The sequence below is a fragment of the Oryctolagus cuniculus genome, chromosome 11 (genome assembly GCF_051225735.1).
Source record: "Oryctolagus cuniculus isolate XC-2025 breed Fujian yellow rabbit chromosome 11, ASM5122573v1, whole genome shotgun sequence".
NCBI classification, from domain to species: domain Eukaryota; kingdom Metazoa; phylum Chordata; class Mammalia; order Lagomorpha; family Leporidae; genus Oryctolagus; species Oryctolagus cuniculus.
The window spans coordinates 42,265,749-42,285,909 of record NC_142877.1 but is presented as its reverse complement, the minus strand read 5'-3'; the positions used below and the strand labels follow the sequence as shown (position 1 = coordinate 42,285,909).

The 20,161-nt window shown below is 43.3% G+C and overlaps 1 protein-coding gene across 1 annotated transcript in view; it reads right to left on the bottom strand.

Moving 5' to 3' along the window:
- The window catches only part of PCSK2 (proprotein convertase subtilisin/kexin type 2), a 317,876-nt gene that overhangs the window by 125,838 nt on the left and 171,877 nt on the right, over positions 1 to 20,161 (bottom strand). Inside the window, exons 3-4 of the mRNA XM_002710961.6 lie at positions 15,345 to 15,458; positions 13,265 to 13,373 (exon numbers count right to left, since the gene is read on the bottom strand). Coding sequence (XP_002711007.1) covers positions 13,265 to 13,373; positions 15,345 to 15,458 — 223 coding nt within the window. The remainder of the gene's footprint in view (positions 1 to 13,264; positions 13,374 to 15,344; positions 15,459 to 20,161) is intronic.

Here is a 20,161-nt window from a genome sequence, read left to right as displayed (position 1 = left end):
CTGAAGGGAGGACAGAAGTTCCACTTAGCTTATGGCCCTGTCTAAATACTAAGGAGTTTGTGGACTCAAAAGGCTTCCATAGCCTTGGCAGCTCATGACAAGAGCCTCAAGTGATCACTGACATCATAAATAAGAGTGTCAATTGTTAAATCAACAACAGGAGTCACTGTGCACTTGCTCCCCATATACGATCTCTGTCCTTCTTGAGTTGTACTAGGAGAATTAACTGTAAAACTTGTTCTCAAACAGAACTTTACACTTTGTGTGTCTGTGTGGGTGCAAACTGTTGAAATCTTTACTTAATATAGAGTTGGTCTTCTGTATATAAAGTTAATTAAAAACAAATCTTAATGAAGAATGGGATGGGAGGAGTAGGAAGTGGGATGGGAGTGGGGATGGGAGTGGGGGTGGGAGGGCAGGTGTTGGGGGAAGAACTGCTATATTGCTAAAGCTGTACCTATGAAATTAGTATTCATTAAATAAAAGCTTTCTAAGAAAAAAAAGGGGGTGAAGGGAGAGCTCTCCATGAACACCGAGAATAAGTCATGTGAGCATGTAATAAACTGTTGTCCACCTACAAACCAAGAGAATAATCAGAATGAAAAATAAAATGGAGTTAAAAGGTAAGCTTATTTTGGTGCAAAATTTTTAAAGGTTTATTTTATTTATTTGATAAGGTAGAGTTACAGAGAAAGACAGGGAGAGACAGAGACAGAGACAGAGCGAGAGAGAGAGAGATCTTTTATCTGCTGGTTCACTCTCCAAATGGCCACAATGTCTGGGTCTGGGCCAGGCTGAAGCCAAGAGCTTCATCTGGGTCTCCCATGTATATGGCAGGGACCCAAGCACTTGGGCCACCTTCTGCTGCCTTCCCAGGAGCATTAGCAGGGAGCAGGATTGGAACTGGAGCAAATGGGACTTGAAACGGCGCCCACATGGGATGCCGGCATCACAGGTGGTGATTTAACCCGTTACACAACACCAGCCCTGGTGCAAAGATTTTTGGTATTTATGCATAGACTTGTTTTTTATATTTTTTTGAAAGGTAGAGTTAAGGAGAGGCAGAGGCAGACAAAGAGGTCTTCCATCTATTGGTTCAGTTCCCAAATGTCTGCAATGGCTGTAGTTGGGCTAATTTGAAGCCAGGAGCCAGAAGCTTCTTCCAGGTCTTCCACGTGGCTGCAGGGGCCCAAGGACCTGGGGCATCTTCTACTGCTTTCTCAGGACATAACGAGAGCTGGATAGGAAGTGGAACAGCTGGGTCTTGAATGGGTGCCCATATGGGATGCTGGCACTGCAGGCAGCGGCTTTACCTGCTATGCCACAGCACTGACTCTGCACAGGCTTTTCATAGTACCCATTTTCCATGAAATTGTTGAAGACTATTTGTATATATGATTTCAAATTAATTTGCACCATAATAAAGTTATCTTTTAATTTCATTTTCTATGAACTTTGTGAAGTACTCTCATGTTAGAATGCATATTTCTTTTTATTTGTTTGGCAGGGAGAGAGAAAGAGAGAGAGAGAGATAGAGAGAGAGGAGAGAGCGAGTGAGCGAGCACACCCCCATCTACTGGTTTACTCCCTAAATGCCAGCAACTGCTGGGGCTGGGGCCGGGGCTGAAGCTGAAAGCTGGAAACTCAATCCAAGTTTCCCATGAGGGTGGCAAATGTTCAATTACTTGAACAGTCACCTGCTGTCTCCCACAGTAAGCATAGGCAGGAAGCTGCAACTGGGAGTCAGTGCAGGGGAATTAAACTCCTGTATTCCAATGTAGGACATAGACAGCTTAATCACTAATCACCTATCCCATGGATGTATAATTTTAAAAATAAATTTCCTTTTTTTTCTGGTTAGACCAGTAATTTCTGGACTAGGAGTTTTCGAACTGCAGGGAGTTTCACTGTGGTAATTATGACATGTGAGACATTGTCTTCCTGGCTGCTTTCTATAGCTTGGCAGAGTATAGCAAGTCACTCCCCACCCACAATCATGTTTACTTCTTCTGTTGGTTGACTTCTCAAATGGCTGCAATGGTCCGAGCCGGGCTAGGAGTCAGGAGCTTTTTCTGGGTCTCCCATGTGGAAGTGGAGCAGCCAGGTCTCAAACTGGCGCCAATATGGGATGCCGGCACTGCAGGCGGAGGCTTTACCTGCTACGCCACAGCGCCAGCCCCTTTACCCATTATTTTTTTTTTTAACTTTTATTTAATGAATATAAATTTCCAAAGTACGGCTTATGGATTACAATGGCTTCCCCCCCATAACGTCCCTCCCACCTGCAACCCTCCCCTTTCCCACTCCCTCTCCCCTTCCATTCACGTGAGGATTCATTTTCAATTCTCTGTATATACAGAAGATCAGTTTAGCATACATTAAGTAAAGATTTCAACAGTTTGCTCCCACACAGACACATAAAGTGAAAAATAATAGATGATTTCTTAAATGATGATGAAATCAGATCAGACCTATTGTCATGTTTAATCCCAGTGAGAGTCAAGTTGGGAATTGCTAATTTCTTCTTTTTTTTTAACAGAAGATCAGTTTAGTATACATTAAGTAAAGACTTCAACAGTTTGCACCCCCATAGAAACACAAAGTGAAATATACTGTTTGAGTACTCGTTATAGCATTAAATCTCAATGTACAGCACATTAAGGACAGAGATCCTACATGAGGAGTAAGTGCACAGTGACTCCTGTTGTTGACTTTACAAATTGACACTCCTGTTTATGGCATCAGTAATCTCCCTATGCACCAGTCATGAGTTTCCAAGGCTATGGAAGCCCCTTGAGTTCTCCAACTCTTATCTTGTTTAGACAAGGTCATAGTCAAAGTGGAGGTTCTCTCCTCCCTTCAGAGAAAGGTACCTCCTTCTTTGAAGACCTGTTCTTTCCACTGGGATCTCACTCACAGAGATCTTTCATTTAGGGTTTTTTTTTTTTTTCCAGAGTGTCTTGGCTTTCCATGCCTGATTATTAAGCAGGATTACTTATTTTTTTGTTGTTGAGTTTTTTGAGTTGCTGATATATTTTAGATATTAATCTGTTGGATAAGTAACTTGAAAATATTTTCTCCCATTCTGTCAGATGTCTCTTCACTCTACTGATTATTTCTCTGCTGTGCAGAAGGTTCTGAGTTTTATAGAAACCTTCCTCTAGTTTTGCTTCTGTTACCTGCACTTTGGGGGTCTCATCCAAGAAGTCTTGAAGTGTTTCACCTACATTTTCTTCTAGCAATTTCACAGTCTCAGATCTTAAATTAAGGTCTTTGATTCATCTTCAGTAGATTTTGGTATATGGTTAGAGGTAGGGATCTAATTTCATTCTTCTACATATTTATATCCAGTGATTCTATATTCTGATAGAATTTAGGAGAAAAATGTTTTGAGAAACAGCAGCCTTTTTAAAAAATTTATTTTATTTACTTGAAAGACAGAATTACAGAGAGAGGTCTTCCATCTGCTGGTTCATTCCCCAGATGGCCACAACGACCAGAGCTGCACCGATCTGAACCGAAGCCAGGAACTCCCTCTGGGTCTCCCACGTGGCTGCAGGGGCCATCTTCCACTGCTAATCCAGGCCATAGCAGAAAGCAGCCGGGACTAGAACCAGTGCCGATATGGAATGCTGGCACTTCAGGCCAGGGCATTAACCCACTGCGCCACAGTGCTGGCCCTGAGAAACAGCAGTCTTGTAGTGGTTATTTAGACTGGTAGTTAAGACAGCTGTGTCCCATTTGGAGTGCCTGAGTTTTGATTCCTGGTTCTGGCTTCTGACTCTAGCTTTTTGCCAATGCAGACCCTGGGTGCAGTGGTGATGGCTCAAGTAATTAGGTTCCTGTCATTTACATGGGAGGTCTGGATAGAGTTCCCTGTTACCAGCTTTGGTCCTGGCCCCATCATGGCCATTGCAGGCATTTATGGAGTGAACCAGAAAATGAGAGCTCTATCAATTTCTCTGCCTGCTAAATAACATACTAATAAAAAGAAATTGTGGTCTCCGTTATACAAAGGGAAAATATTGGAGTGAGGAGCTAATTTGAGACCAGAAGAAAATAAGAATGAAAACAATACTCATTTAGCCTGGTGAGGGTCTTGAATAAGAGGAAGACCAAGTGTTAAGATAGGAGAGATATGGACTTTAATTCATCCTGAATGTTCCCGATCTTGACTGATCTTGGAAGCTAAGCAGGTTCGGGCCTGGTTAGTATTTGGATGGGAGAAGAAATGATTATTAATAGAACTGTGAGGGATGACATAGGATTCAGAAAAAGTAATAATGATCTAAATAATAGATAGTATTTTAATACTTTTGTATGGTTGATTTTCTTTTGAGGTGGAATTCACTGCACACATCTTCTGCATCTGCTTATTAATTTTTGAATTCTTCCATTATTAATGGGCTCATTCTTATTTAAGTGCAGATGATTTAGATACAGAACCCAGGCTGTGCTCACAGGCTACTGGGGGAGGGGAGAAGAGACTGACTCATCACCACCCGATTGTGATGAATGTGACACAGAAATGACACACTTCTGTTCATTAATCATTAGCATCCTGTGGTTAGTTTGAATCTTTTCAGGGAGTCTAATTCACAGGAGTCCAAATTTGCAGGAAGTTCTGAGAGTTTTGGAGACTCTTGAAACCTGCAAGGGGTTCCATGGACATATTCTCAGAACGCTACTTGCTCAGTTGAGATGTGTAGCATCCCAGCACCCTGGCCCTGAGCTCGATTCCTTCCAGTGCCCCAAGAGAGCTGGCACCTTGTACCCCAGGCCCTCCTGAGTTAGATGCAGATGAAAAGGAGGCCGCAAGGAACATGATGTGTTCTCCAGACAGCTGCTCAGTATCTCCCATGGAGAGGTAGCTCCACTGCCTCCTCTTCAATCTCAGTGGGCTTGTGACTGCTTGTGTCAAGAGGCTGTAGTAGAACTCCACTGCATCATTTCCAATTCCAACCGAGAAAAGAGCAGGCATCTTCACCTGTTTCCTCTGGATGTTCACTCAGGAGGCAGCTAGATGCCAGGTAAGAAGCTTGTGCAGCATAGTCAATCCTTACGATTTTCAGTTTCCTCAGCATCCATTTTGAATACAGGAATGATTTTCTCAAACAATCAGGATTTAGTTACCCCTGTCACAGTTTCCAGTTCTCTGCCACCTTCCATTGCCTTGATGTAGTCAATCCAGATATCTGCTCTACACAGCCCATTCACACAGTTCTTCCTCTCAGTCACAGTGTGAGTCCATGGAACTCATGCCTGCTTGCTCCACACCCACCGTTAGAACTTCCTACTAGAAACACACCTGTAAAATGCTCTGGATCCCAGCAAGGCTTTGCCCACAGGCTGCTTGTTCTTTCTCTTGCTAATTATTCACTGGTGGAATGCGCATGTCCACAGAGCTCCCCCTTCTCATGGCTTATGTGGGCCACGCTCCTTTCCTTCTCTCTTCGGGACCTGGAAGTAAATACTACTTCCATTCCATATGTTTTATTGGGTTGCTTCTCCCATGTCTCATCTCTCATCTGACAAACACACCCAAACCTAATCAACCAGACATCTGTCAGAGAAGAGCCCTGGGGCTTCTGCTGGTAAAACCTAGTTTCCTGGGGCTGGCGCTGTGGCGCAGCAGGTTAATGCCCTGGCCTAAAGTGCCAGCATCCCATATGGGTGCCGGTTTGGGTCCCAGCTGCTCCACTTCCTATCCAGCTCTCTGCTATAGCCTGGGAAATCAGTAGAAGATGGCCCAAGTCCTTGGGCCCCTGCACCCATATGGGAGACCCGGAAGAAGCTCCTGGCTCCTGGCTTCGGATTGGCGCAGCCCAGCCGTTGAGGCCATCTGGGGAGTGAACCAGCGGATGAAAGACCTCTCTCTCTCTGCCTCTCCTTTTCTTTCTGTGTAACTCTTTCAAATAAATAAATAAATCTTAAAAAAAAAAGCAAAACCTAGTTTTCTGTGAGAGGGATACCTTGTCACAGGTGGGACACTTAGGCATTAAGGTGTCCACAAGGATAAAAGAAGAATTCTACAAAAAGCATTGCTGTGATGTGAATGTTTGTGTTCCTTCTACATTCATGCCAAAACTTAAGCCCCAAGGTGACTGAGATTGGTGCCCTTATAAAAGGGTGAGAAGAGTTCACCCTCATTTGCCCCTTCTTCTGTGTGAGTCCAGCTCCTTCGGAGGAGGCAGCAACAGGTATCATAATGCAAGCTCGGAGTGAGCCTTAACCAGACACTGACCCTGCCAGTGGCAGCATCTGAGGGTTCCCAGCCTCCAGAACTGTGAGAAATCAATTTCTATTATTTACAAATTACCTAGCCTAAGGTATTTTGTTAGATAAATGGGAATGAACTGATATAGTCACATTGTACACATCACAGTCAAATCTCCTGGAACCTGTTGTGGGGAGCAACTGGGAGCAACTCGGACTAGACTAAGTTACTGGAATTAAGACTTATTCTATGCATCTGCTCTCCCACAATATGGCGCTGGGAGAGGAGGAAACAGCTTCTACACAGCTGCCTCCAGTTCAACCAATAAACTGTAGGACCTGCTCCTGATTGGAGGAGAGCAGCGTACTCGGTGTGTGGGTAGCAGAGTTGGGATTGGTGGAAGAGGACTATAAAGGAGGAGAGAGACAACATGCACCAGGAACATCTATCTGAAGGAACACCTGTGCAGCCCCCGAGAGAGCCGGCCAGTGGTGTGCCGCTCCCCCGCGGAAGTGGGGAAAGCGGCAGGGGGAACCGCCCTTCCACGGAGGTGGAAGGGACGGTAGCCAACCCGGGAAGAACCAGCAGCAAACCCGGGGAGGGCCGAGCAGACGAAAGAACAACGCAGGGTCCTGTGTCGTTCCTCCACGAAGACGGGGAGCGACAACCTGTCAGGGCAGGCTAGAGTCTATAGGTACTCTTGTGACCAAATTAGAGGACAGTATTACACACTGGCACTCCCCATACTACAATGACAGTTTCAGCCGGGTTCCAGTGGCAGCCAGCATGAACCACCAGCCATGGGAGTGAGCTACCTCGGAGGTCCAGCCTAGTTGAGCCTTCAGATGATTGCAGCCCAACTAACATCTCATCTCAACTGCATGCAAGACCCTAAGTGAGAAATGCCTAGTTAGCTGTTCCCGAATTCCTCTCTCACAAAATCTTGAGCAAAAGTTACTGTAAGTTGCAAAGTGTTGGATTCATTTTGTATTCAGCAGTAGTAATTGGAACTGCCACCTTACTGGACTATTGTATTGCTTTTCTATGTGATACAGAGTTTAGAATCCATTAGAAAGGACTGGGTAATTGTTAGCTCCTTAAGCTTGAATCTTCACTCACGTGGATGAGGCCCCATTCACAAAATCCCACCAGCAAGGCAGGACTGAAGGGTGGGTTTCAAGGACTAAAGATGGGTGGTTAGAATTAGTTGTCTTTGGGAAGTCTCTTGCTTCCCTAAATCTCAGCTGCTTCATATGCAAAATGGGAACATTAATAATAGCAACCTCAAGGAATAACTGCACTGTGTTTCCAAAATTGTAAGCAGTGTGTAGCACATAGTGAGCACTCAACAAATGTTTGTTACTTTTTTTGTGATTTCAGCTTACAGCTTTTTTGGTCCTGTCTCAATGGACTTCAATCGTTTTTGGCTCTCTCTGATGCTGGCTAAATCAAAAACCTTGCCCCAGAACTTCCTAGAAGATCTTTGACCTTGGTAACAGCTACCTATCCTGAATTGTGGCTCAGCTGGGTGAGTGTTTTCCATTCTTATGAATCATGATGATCACATCCCATTTTCCAGGTCAAGGCCCCAATAATAAACAATTCTATTACAATAAAAGAAATGTAGTCATTACCATTAAGTGGCAATTGACATGCTTGGAATATCCCAGCAGACCCCAACCATAGGGGCACTCTTCCTGTGATGTCTAGTATGTGGGAAAGACATTATGTTGAATCTAAATGAAGGCAGTAGCTATTTACTGAGTGTCTAATGAGTCACTGGATGCAGTGGCAGTAGCTGAGTACAAGAGAGGGGTGGCTAGTCATTAAAGCTGGGCTGTCCACAAAGGGAAAGGCCAAAATACAGAGAACCAATACATATGAAATATTATATTATTTTTCCTTAGGTATCAGTGTCAGCATCTATGTCTGTCTTTGACCTTGGTTTGGAATATCCTGATGAGAGATTATCTGGGAAATAACACCAAACCATTCACATGTGTTGATCCCCAGCCTCACCAGTCCTAAGGAGTTAGGAGAGAGAAGGCCAACTATAAGGTAAGAGAGACTATGAGCATCTGTCCTTCTCCTTGGCATGTGGAAAGTGGCTGTTGTTCCAGGATGCTCACCAAGCTAGTCAACTGTGGATATGGAGAAGGGCTTAGTAACCATTCTTCTCTTCAGTTACCATACCGGATGAGCACATGGTAAGTGAAATATGGCCGTAGACACATTGTATTTCTTTGCACCAGGAGATGGGAGCTTTTTTCCTTCTCTCGCATCTGGACTGGACCTATGATCATTCATCCAACAAAATGGCAGAGTGATGTTTGCCCATTGTGAGTTCAGCCTTTAAAAGCTTTCCCTTCTTTCTGTAAATGCCTACTCTGAGGAGTCCTGAGCCACCTGCAAGAAACTGGCTACCTTTCTGGGGACACTATACAGAGAGGAGAGGCCCTGGGACCGCTTAGGGAGGGATGCCAAGCCATTTCTGCATCCCAGTTGAGTCTCCAGCAGACTCTAGCCCTAGCCATCTTATGATTAAAATTGCATGAGACACCCCAATGAGACCTGCAAAAGAACTGTCTAGTGGATCCCCCATCAACCCACAGGTAACTGTGAGAGATAATAGGGCTGCTTTCTTAAAGCTACTGAATTTTGAGATGATTTATTTTACAACAGTAGATGACCAAAACAATGGGGAAGAGAATTCACTTTTTTGGACCCAAAAGGCCACTAGTTAGCAGAGGAAATAAGATTAGACAAGCAATGCTGCTGATATTTCCTAAGGGGCTTGGCCTGTTGGTATGAAACAGAGTTAGGAGTCATCCTCTCCTTGCTCTCTTTGGGAAGAACAGCTTAAGATTCAGTCAAGGGGGCCACAGTTAAAAAATTCTGAAACAGGCATCGACAGTGCTGATGGAGGTTCCATATGGGCATGTGTTGTCACTGGAGAGTCATTTTCAGGGTGGCCTCTCTGGTCCCCGGCAAAACATTTCCTCTATTAGAAAAGGTCATCATGGTATGGGATAGGTAGGTTCTCCCAAACCTAGATGCATCTTTTTCCTGGGTGAGGTGGCTTCAATCCCTTTGGACATGTTTCCAAGCCAAAGAATATGGATGCAAAAGACATCCACAAAGTCGTGATGCCTGTTCTCATCCACTTTGGTGTAGAACTCCTTTCTTCTTGTGAAAACTAATGGCCACTGGAGAACACTTTCCTGCACTTCAAAACATCTCACACATCAGAAGACGCAGGGGCATTGTTTCTGCGTTGACAGTTAATGAGCTCACACAAAGAGAACACAGATTTGAAGCATGCTGACTCCCCTTGTTTTCCTCATCAATTCTGCTTCAAAGGCTTGCTTTAGAGAACACAGCATTCTTTGAGGACCTTCCGAAGGGAAAGGCTCCATTGTTTCATCCCTGTGTGACCTGTGTGTGTAATTGGGCTGATAATGCACACTGGTGCTCTTTCCTGGGGGCCCAGCTGCTTGATGAAGGGTAGAGGCACGCCCCCTGTGAAATGGCTGTAGGATGGTAACTACAGAGTCCCAGGAGAGTCAAGGACATGTGTAGCTGGAAAAAAACACCAACTCATCAAGCCCATGGACTTCCGTACTATAAATTAACTATTTCAAGCTACAGAGAACAAAGCTCAGCTAAATCTTTATCTAGCAGGTGAATGGCACAGAAAAACCTTAGAGGGTGGATGCAATATAAGGTTATCAAGGACTGCTTTAAAAGGTTCGTTGTGAAAGTGGCAATAAAGTCAAATATCCCCAAACCACAAGTCTGTTACTAGAAAGCTGTTTCATGGATCTAGAACCATATACCAGTTAACATAATTTTCTATGACAATGTAAATCAAATTGAACAGAATTTCATTAGACATTAGTTACATGTGGCTATCAAGAACCTGAAAGGAAGCTAGTCTGAGTAATTACAACTTTATTTTATTTTATTTTTGGATTTTTTTCTTTTATATCTTTTTATTTATTTTTTTATTTAGTAAATATAAATTTCCAAAGTACAGTTTATGGATTACAATGGCTTCTCCCCCCCAATAACTTCCCTCCCACTCGCACCCCTCCCATCTCCCGCTCCCTCTCCCATTCCATTCACATCATTCAGCATTCACATCAAGATTCATTTTCAATTATCTTTATATACAGAAGATTGATTTAGTATATATTAAGTAAAGATTTCATCAGTTTGCCCCCACACAGAAACACAAAGTGTAAAATACTGTTGGAGTACTAGTAATAGCATTACTTCACATTGGACAACACATTAAGGACAGATAGCACATGAGAAGTAAGTACACAGTGACTCCTGTTGTTGACTTAACAATTTGACACTCTTGTTTATGGTGTCAGTAATCTCCCTAGGCTCTAGTCATGAGTTTCCAAGGCTATGGAAGCCTTTTGAGTTTGCCAACTTCGATGTTATTCCGACAGGGTCATAGTCAAAGTGGAAGTTCTCTCCTCCCTTCAGAGAAAGGTACCTCCTTCTTTGATGGGCCCATTCTTTCCACCGGGATCTCACTCGCAGAGATCTTTCATTTAGGTCATTTTTTTTTTCCAGAATGTCTTGGCTTTCCACGCCTGAAATACTTTCATGGGCTCTTCAACCATATTTGAATGCCTTAAGGGCTGATTCTGAGGCCAGAGTGCTATTTAGGACATCTGCCATTCTATGAGTCTGCTGTGTGTCCCGCTTCCCATGATGGATCATTCTCTCCCTTTTTGATCCTATCAGTTAGTATTAGCAGACACTAGTCTTGTTTGTGTGATCCCTTTGACTCTTAGACTTATCAGTGTGATCAATTGTGACCTGAAATTGATCACTTGGACTAGTGAGATGGCATTGGTACCTGCCACCTTGATGGGATTGTATTGGAATCCCCTGGCACGTTTCTAACTCCACCACTTGGGGCAAGTCAGCTTGAGCATGTCCCAAATTGTACATCTCCTCCCTCTGTTATTCCCACTCTTATATTTAACAGAGATCACTTTTCAGTTAAAATTTAAACACCTAAGAATAATTGTGTGTTAATTACAGAGTTCAACCAATAGTACTAGAACAAAACAAAGAGAAAATACTAAAATAGATAAAGTATTACATTGTACATCAACAGTCAGGACAAGAGCTGGTCAAGTCACTGTTTCTCATAGTGTCCATTTCACTTCAACAGGTTTCCCCTTTGGTGCTCAGTTAGTTGTCACTGATCAGGGAGAACATATGATATTTGTCCCTTTGGGACTGGCTTAATTCACTCAGCATGATGTTTTCCAGATTCCTCCATCTTGTTGCAAATGACCGGATTTCGTTGTTTTTGACTGCTATATAGTATTCTATAGAGTACATGTTCCATAATTTCTTTATCCAGTCTACTGTTGATGGGCATTTGGGTTGGTTCCAGGTCTTAGCTACTGTGAATTGAGCTGCAATAAACATTAATGTGCAGACAGCTTTTGTGTTTGTCAATTTAATTTCCTTTGGGTAAATTCCAAGCAGTGGCATGGCTGGGTTGTATGGTAGGGTTATATTCAGGTTTCTGAGGAATCTCCAGACTGACTTCCATAGTGGCTTAACCAGTTTGCATTCCCACCAACAGTGGGTTAGTGTCCCTTTTTCCCCACATCCTCTCCAGCATCTATTGTTGGTAGATTTCTGAATGTGAGCCATTCTAACTGGGGTGAGGTGGAACCTCACTGTGGTTTTGATTTGCATTTCCCTGATGGCTAGTGATCTTGAACATTTTTTCATGTGTCTGTTGGCCATTTGGATTTCCTCTTTTGAAAAATGTCTATTGAGGTCCTTGGCCCATCTCTTAAGTGGGTTGTTCGTTTTGATGTTGTGGAGTTTCTTGATATCTTTGTAGATTCTGGTTATCAACCCTTTATCTGTTGTGTAGTTTGGAAATATTTTTTCTCATTCTGCCAGTTGCCTCTTCACTCTCCTGACTGTTTCTTTTGCAGTACAGAAACTTCTCAATTTGATGCAATCCCAATAGTTAATTTTGGCTTTGACTGCCTGCACCTCCAGGGTCTACAGCCAACTTATATTTGAAGAAGGATCTAAAACCAATCCCTGGAGTAAGGACCGTCTATTCAATAAATGGTGCTGGGAAAATGGGATTTCCACGTGCAGAATCATGATGCAAGACCCCTACCTTTCACCTTACACAAAAATTCACTCAACATGGATTAAAGACTTAAATCTACGACCTGACACCATCAAATTATTAGAGAGCATTGGGGGAACCCTGCAAGATATAGGTACCAGTAAAGACTTCCTAATTACAACTTTATCTTATTATTATTATTAATTTATTTTCATTTTACTTGAAAGGGAGGGAGGGAGAGAAGGAGAGAGAAAGATAAACAGACAGAGATAAATCTTTCATCTTCGGGTTTACTCCCAAATGCCCACAAAAGCTCGGGCTGAGCTAGGCCAAAGCTAGCAGCCCAGAATTTACATCTGGTCTCCCATGTGGGTGGCAGGGACCCAACACTTCAGCTATCACCTGCTGCTTCCCAGGTTCTGCCAAGTTGGATTGGAAGCAGAGGAGCTGGGACATGAACCCAGGCACTTCTATATGGGATGCAGTCATCCCAAGCCATATCCCACAGATGCACCAAATTCTTGCCCTCAAATTTTAATTTTATTTAGTTTTCATTAATTAAATGACCTTTTAAATAGCTACATATGGCTAGTGGCTCCTACATTCAACAGTGTAGACCGAGAACATTGATGGCAAATAAAAACAGGCTTAGCAGATATTTTAAGGTAAGGTGTAAGCAGTGGCTCGATAAGAAATTATGGTTGAGTGACAGGCAGCTTTCAGTTCATTTGTTTATTTTAATTTAATAACTATAAAAATATTTGTTAAGAGCATCATCAAGTTTGAGGACCAATGGTTCAGAATCAGGAGAGGATGTGGGTAAGTGCAATGTGGTCATCAGGTCCACTGTCTGGAACCAATGAATCTTTTATATTCTGAACGTATGCAAAATGATATAAAGGCTTTGAAATACTCACCATCGTCCATAATCCCAATGGTCACACCTTTTCCTGTGTATCCCAGCTCCCAGGCTTCTGCCACATTCAAATCAAGGCCAGGAGTTCCATCAGCTTGCCCTGTGTTTATCTGGTACAAGGATTCCAAAGCAGGGAATCTTGTTAGGGTGGGCCTGCAAACCACCTGCATAAATATTGGCTTGACTTTCTCTGCAGTCATTTGATATTCTAGAACCAGCTCAAAGGCCCCATCTCCCATGAAACAGTATTCTGGGTGTTCTTTCTCCTCCACCCCCATCTTACAGATGTTCCTATCCATTTTTTAGAAAATAAACAATTGATGCTTTCTGTTTTATGTAAATATGCAAAACAGTTTCAATCCCCACATCGCTTATAGCTAGAATGCTGTCTTTGAACTTCTACAAAAAAACCTTAGAGTCACAAGAATCCCTCCCTACTGCATAGATCTTCGTTCATATCTCCCATTTTGAATTTAGCACGTATTGTCTTGGTTTATTCTTATTTGAACATAATTTCCTCACTAAATAACAATATTCTTTGCAGGAGGGACCATGTACCATGAGCAATTTCAGTACCATCACACTCAGTCTTGGTCACAAATATTTGTTGAGCTAAATTAAAGAAAGATGGCTCACCTTGTGTTCATGTTGTAATGCAGAAAAATGAAACCATGTGCCCCCAAAACTCAAAAAGAAAGAGAAAAAAAAAGGAAAAACAAAGAAAGGAAAAGAAAGCAAAATTCCAAATTAATATATTCACTGTATTCTTTCCCTGTAACTTTGTAACTTCTTAGTTACAAAGATTTTCTCAGAAATGTGCAGGTTATCTCAAATTTGATTATAAAATTAGTGACATCAGAGCTCATATCAGCCATGATCAGTGGCTATTATAGTACAGCTAAAAGCTTTGTGTGAATATCACTAGCGCTTCTTACAAAAATCACTGTTCTCCTCATTGGTACAGGTTACGACTACACTTGTCCACCCACTCTGAATTAAGAATGGCCAATAGTAGGCGAGCTCATGTGATCACATCCAGGCAGAAGCTTTCAGAGCCAGTGTACAAGCTCCCCCTTTTCTTTATCAAAGTGCTTCTGAAAGCAATGTTGGGATGCAGCGAGGTGCAGCTTGATCAGCTTAGGTTCCAGAAGCATTAGGAAGCACTGGTCATGTAGCAAGAATGAGAACTAAGCTGTGACTTTCGTAGGACACTGAGATTTCGGGGTTTATTGTTACTGAAACAAACCTAGCATATTCTGACTAACACATGGTGGCTCAGTTACCCAGCTTGGGTTTTCAGAATTCCATGCAGAAAAGCATGGGGCATGGTCAAACTTGATGCAGTGGGAAATGAGATGCATTTCTTAATAGAGTAGTTCACAGGGTAGTAATTTAGTTTCCTCTCTTCATCTTTTTAATCTTAACTAAAATAAAGCTCCATTCACTTTTATAAATTATTCATTTTCCTTCAATATGCTGTGCAGTTGGGGTTGCTTTGGAATCACTGATTGTCTTTTAACCCTAACTCAAGCAATCCACATGAATCATAGTATACTGCTGGTGGACATACCCACTTCACTGGGTTGCCTGAATCCTGCAGCAATAGAACTGATTTCCTGCTATCACTTTAAGAAGCAGCAACAGAAAATACTTCTGCTAGTTGAATCCTGAGCTACTTGGTTTGCTCCTTGTGAAGTCACCTGTTTCTTTCTTTTATGTCTGTGACTTCATTATGTCTCCCATTATTCTGCCTGTTGGAACCCCAGGATTACTCCTTCCACACCTTTGATTTGACTTCTGTGCAATTTTGCAAGTCGTCACTCACAAACTCTCAGAGACCTGGAGGATGTGATCAGCTGTTGGTAGCAGCCTTGACCCAGGAGATCATGACTATTTAGCAGTTCCAGAAGAAAGCAGATGAGAGGACAAGATGCCCGAGTGGTGACAGAAAATCAATACACATTGGAGGAGATGTTGAGTCGGATGCTGGCTAACACCCCACTGAATAATGAGGACACAGAAATATATCTCTCATCTGAAGTTTCAAGATGAGAGATGTTACAAGAAGTAGAGACACTTACCAGATACCACTGCTTTGTAAAAAGAGGATCATTCATATTGATGTCAATCTCATTGATGTCTCTGTACCCTCGCTTTTTCCGGTCAAATCCTTCCTGTTGCAAGGCCATCTTTACCTGAAAGGACAATACTCGTGTGTTACCTGAGTACCAGCCTGAACACTTCTCTCTTGGAATTTAGTTCCATGCATTCAAATTTTATTTATAAATAACATGGTTTCTTTTTCCCTCTGCCAAGTCCATGTACCTTATCGCGTCACGATTCCTTTCAAACAGCACCTACTTATGGCTGCGCTGAGCAAATAAGTTTTGGTGATGGCTTAAAATGAGCTTCCTTAAAATAAGGATTAGATGGAGAAAAGCATTCTCAAAGGAGATAAAGGGATAGCGGTCATCAAGTGAAAACAAAACAATGGAGCATGTCTATGTATCAAGGAAAAGAGACTGATGTGGATTCAAGGAAAGGGAGGGTGAAAACTGTGTAGATCATTATTTTGGGGGGACATCCCCACTTTTACAGTTATTAACAGAACTGTGCTATTACATTTAGAATCAGGTGACAAACAAACAAATAAACCCAAACATCTGCTCTGAGAGTAAGCAAAGCTTCAGAAGGTATGTGAGTGACTTTTGAAAAGAGATTGTTGGATGGCACTGCTGTCTTTGCATTGGTTACATTTAATTTCTAGATGATCAGGCAGAACTCTGAGCTCTTGGATGGAAACAACACTTAGGAGCTGAGTGAGTGCCAACAGGCTGCTGGCAATAGCTGGGCCTTGTTGCAATCAGTGAACTTCCTTTCACTCGGGCAATAACTAATTTACCCAATAGCTGTGGCCAGTCTCCAAATGTCTCCAAGCTCAAGGACTAGGCACATGTGCAAAATGATGTGTGCTGCACACTTATTTTCTTATATTTTGTGAGTCAACATCCATTTCCCCTCTTCCCAAATCTCTACAGTGTATTTGGAGGGACTGCCTTGAATTCACTGGGTTCTGTGGTGGTAGGAGAGAATTGTAGGTGCCCACCTGCTGTAGACAGAGGGCTTCCTTGGCTTCCAAGTGGCTCGATGCTGTCTCTGTCCCAGGATATGAATCTGATACAAGGGAAAAAGGAACCTTGGAGCTTATTTATCTAAGAGGCTCACTTGCCAGACTGCCCTGGGAAAATGTCTTTGCTGTGATTTCTGCAGCCTCACCCTGGATCTCCCCCAAGACTGAACTTCAGTCTCCAATTGATTATGAGCCCCTGACACCTGTCCAACAACTTCCCTTTTACAGAAGTGATCCACAATCCATCCCTGCTGCTTGCAATAAAGAACTCCAATTGATATGGGTGCGACGAGAAGACGGCAGGGTCCAAGTCGAGAACGACTGCAGAGAGGGAAGAGGAAAGGGACCACAGCTGCGACTCCAGGTTCTTCCCTCCCCTGCTGCCTGGACTATGGCAGAATCCGGGTGTGACGAATTCCTTACTTTGCTCTGCACATGTAGAGGCCTGAGGCTCCTTTCCCAGAAAAATCACACTACTATAAACTCTGTACACATGGAAAAGAGGTGTTAGTGTAGCATTGGCTCTGTAGGCTCTTTGGATGTATTTCAATAAGGCACATTTTCTGTGGAGAGCTTTAAACAATTACCGCTAGGCCGGCGCCGTGGCTCACTAGGCTAATCCTCCGCCTAGCAGCGCCGGCACACCGGGTTCTAGTCCCGGTCGGGGCGCCGGATTCTGTCCCAGTTGCCCCTCTTCCAGGCCAGCTCTCTGCTGTGGCCAGGGAGTGCAGTGGAGGATGGCCCAGGTGCTTGGGCCCTGCACCCCATGGGAGACCAGGAAAAGCACCTGGCTCCTGGCTCCTGCCATCAGATCAGCGCGGTGCGCCGGCTGCAGCGCACCGGCCGCGGCGGCCATTGGAGGGTGAACCAACGGCAAAGGAAGACCTTTCTCTCTGTCTCTCGCTCTCTCTGTCCACTCTGCCTGTCAAAAAAAAAAAAAAAAAAAAAAAAAAAAACCAAAAAAACCAAAACCAAAACCAAAAACAATTACCGCTAAAGAAACTGGAAAGTAGGGGACGGTGCCGTGGCATAGCGGGTAAAGCTGCTGCCTGCAGTGCCCGCATCCCATATGAGTTCTGGTTTGACTCCCAGATGCTCCATTTCTGATCCAGCTTTCTGCTATGGCCTGGGAAAGCAGAAGATGGCTGGCCGGCGCTGCAGCTCACTAAACTAATCCTCCGCCTGTGGCGCCGGCACCTCAGATTCTAGTCCCGGTTGGGGCGCCAGTTGTGTCCCAGTTGCTGCTCTTCCAGTCCAGCTCTCTGCTGTGGCCTGGGAGTGCAGTGGAGGATGGCCCAGGTCCTTGGGCCCTGTACCTGTGTGGGTGACCAGGAGGAAGCACATGGCTCCTGGCTTTGGATCAGCACAGCATGCCGGCCACAACTTGCCAGCTGTAGTGGCCACTTGGGGGGTGAACCAATGGAAAAAGGAAGACCTTTCTCTCTGTCTCTCTTTCTCTCTCACTGTCCACTCTTCCTGTCAAAAAAAAAAAAAAAAAAAAGATGGCCCAAGTCCCTGGGCCCCTGTACCCGCATGGGAGACCCAGAGGAAGCTCCTGGCTTCTGGCTTCGGATCAGCCCAGCTCTGGCTATTGTGGCCATTTGAGGAGTGAATCAGTGTATGGAAGACCTCTTTCTCTCTGTAACTCTGCCTTTCAAATAAATAAATAAATAAAAAAGATTTATTTATTTGAAAGGCAGAGTTACAGAGAGAAAGAGGCAGAAAGAGAGAGAGAAAGAGGTCTTCCTCCCTTGCTATTCTCAGGGTAAAACTGGAAATTCCTAAGGAGTGGGGCAGGCACTTTTGACCTTGCTAAAGGTAACTTTTGGGAAAGGCAAGCATTTTTGCACCCTCAAGTATGGATGGGTATTATTTCTTATAAGGGCAAACATCTGGACTTAATTCACTGGACTTAATTCACATCCATGAACTGGAGATACATTATGATTTAAATATACACACATAAAGGGGGACACTTTATAAAGTCCTTGGAAAAAAGGAACTAAAATGTTCATTTTGGTGCAAAAAGTTTTGAAATTGAAGCACCGAAATAAATATGTTTTAATTCCATTTTCTGTGGGCCTTCTGCAGTATCTTCTAGATAAATACATGTAAAGATCTATGTGCATCTCTCTCTCTCTCTCTCGATATTCTCTAAGAATCAGATGCCAAGACGGGTTCAAATGTACAAGGGTTTTATTAGGAGAGAAAGAAACTGATGCAAGTCTGCCCCCAAGTTAAGGAGAGGGTGAACAAGGATGGGAAAATACGTTCTTTAATTCACTGTAGCCTAAGGAAGGTCTGGCTAGGCTGTGGAGGATTGAAACTTGGCTGTCAGAGGAATTCTGTGTCTCCTAGGGCTGGGCCTGCCTCAGTACTGCTGCCTTGCTCTGTCACCAGCTGGCAGCAGGAATGGGAAGGATGGCCTTATTGCCACACAGTCATAGATTTCAGAGCACAGTAGTTGGGGTCCTTGGTCAGTTATTCACCCTGAAGTCAAGAGTCTGCCTTGTATGTACTCTCATGGCTACTGTAGGGTGTGTGTGTGTGTGTGTGTGTGAGAGAGAGAGAGAGAGAGAGAGAGAGAGAGAGAGAATACTCATTAATGGGGAACACTTAAAATATCAAAGGAAACGTATAGTTCTCAAGCTGGGAAGACAGTAATGACAAACCATTTCTTTGCTATGGAAGCAATATTCAAACAAGAGCATCACTTCAGTTTGAAAAGGAGCCTGAATTAGACTACTGTGGCCCCACAATGAGGTCTTTATTTACTCTAATCACTAAAGGGAGGCCTTGAATGTTTTCCAGTGAGGGCTTCCCATTACACTGGATTCCTTGTCATGAATAACTTATGAGATGATACCTTGCCCTGCTGGGCCTGCCAGGAAGCAAGAGCAGCCACCATGTGACAGCTGGAAAGTTCTCATCTATATGTGGTTTCCTAGCAGTACAAGAACAAAAAGGCAGATTTATCCTTTTTGTATCAGTGCAGGAATGGCTACTACAATCACTCCAAACTCAATTAGACCAAGTGCACTGTAATGAAAAGACTATCTCAATTCATTTCCATACAATTAATTTTTAATTTCATAAATTAGGTTTTCATGGGAACCAGCAATGCCTTGGAACACTGCACTCCCTGGACTCCACCTCTCCTTGCAACAGAGGGGCTCAGGAATCCTAGGAGAGGCGGTGTTGAGTCCCTTAGTTCATCATCCTGCCTCGGTGACCAACTCAGTTACACTCGCACAGAGAGGAGTGCCTTTGCAATTTTCTATTTCCAACCGCTACACACAAATAACCAGAAAACAGTTTTTCCCCCCACAATGACAGTGTGAAACACTTTCAGTGGTTTTAATTTTTCTGGGTTTTTGTTCAATCCTACTTCGAATTTTCACATTTTTAGCACTCATACTATGGGTAAAATTGTGTGTTCCTTCCTCACTGAGTTTTCCACCATAACATGCTGCTACACAGCCATCATGTGTTTTTTAAACTTTTATTTAGTAAATATAAATTTCCAAAGTATAGTTTATGGATTACAATGGCTCCCCCCCCCAATAACTTCCCTCCCACCCGCAACCCTCCCATCTCCCACTCCTTCTCCCATTCCATTCACATCAAGATTCATTTTTGATTATCTTTATATACAGAAGATCAATTTAGTATATATTAAGTAAAGATTTCATCAGTTTGCCCCCACATAGAACACAAAGTGCCAAACACTGTTTGAGCACTAGTCATATCATTAATTCACATTGAACT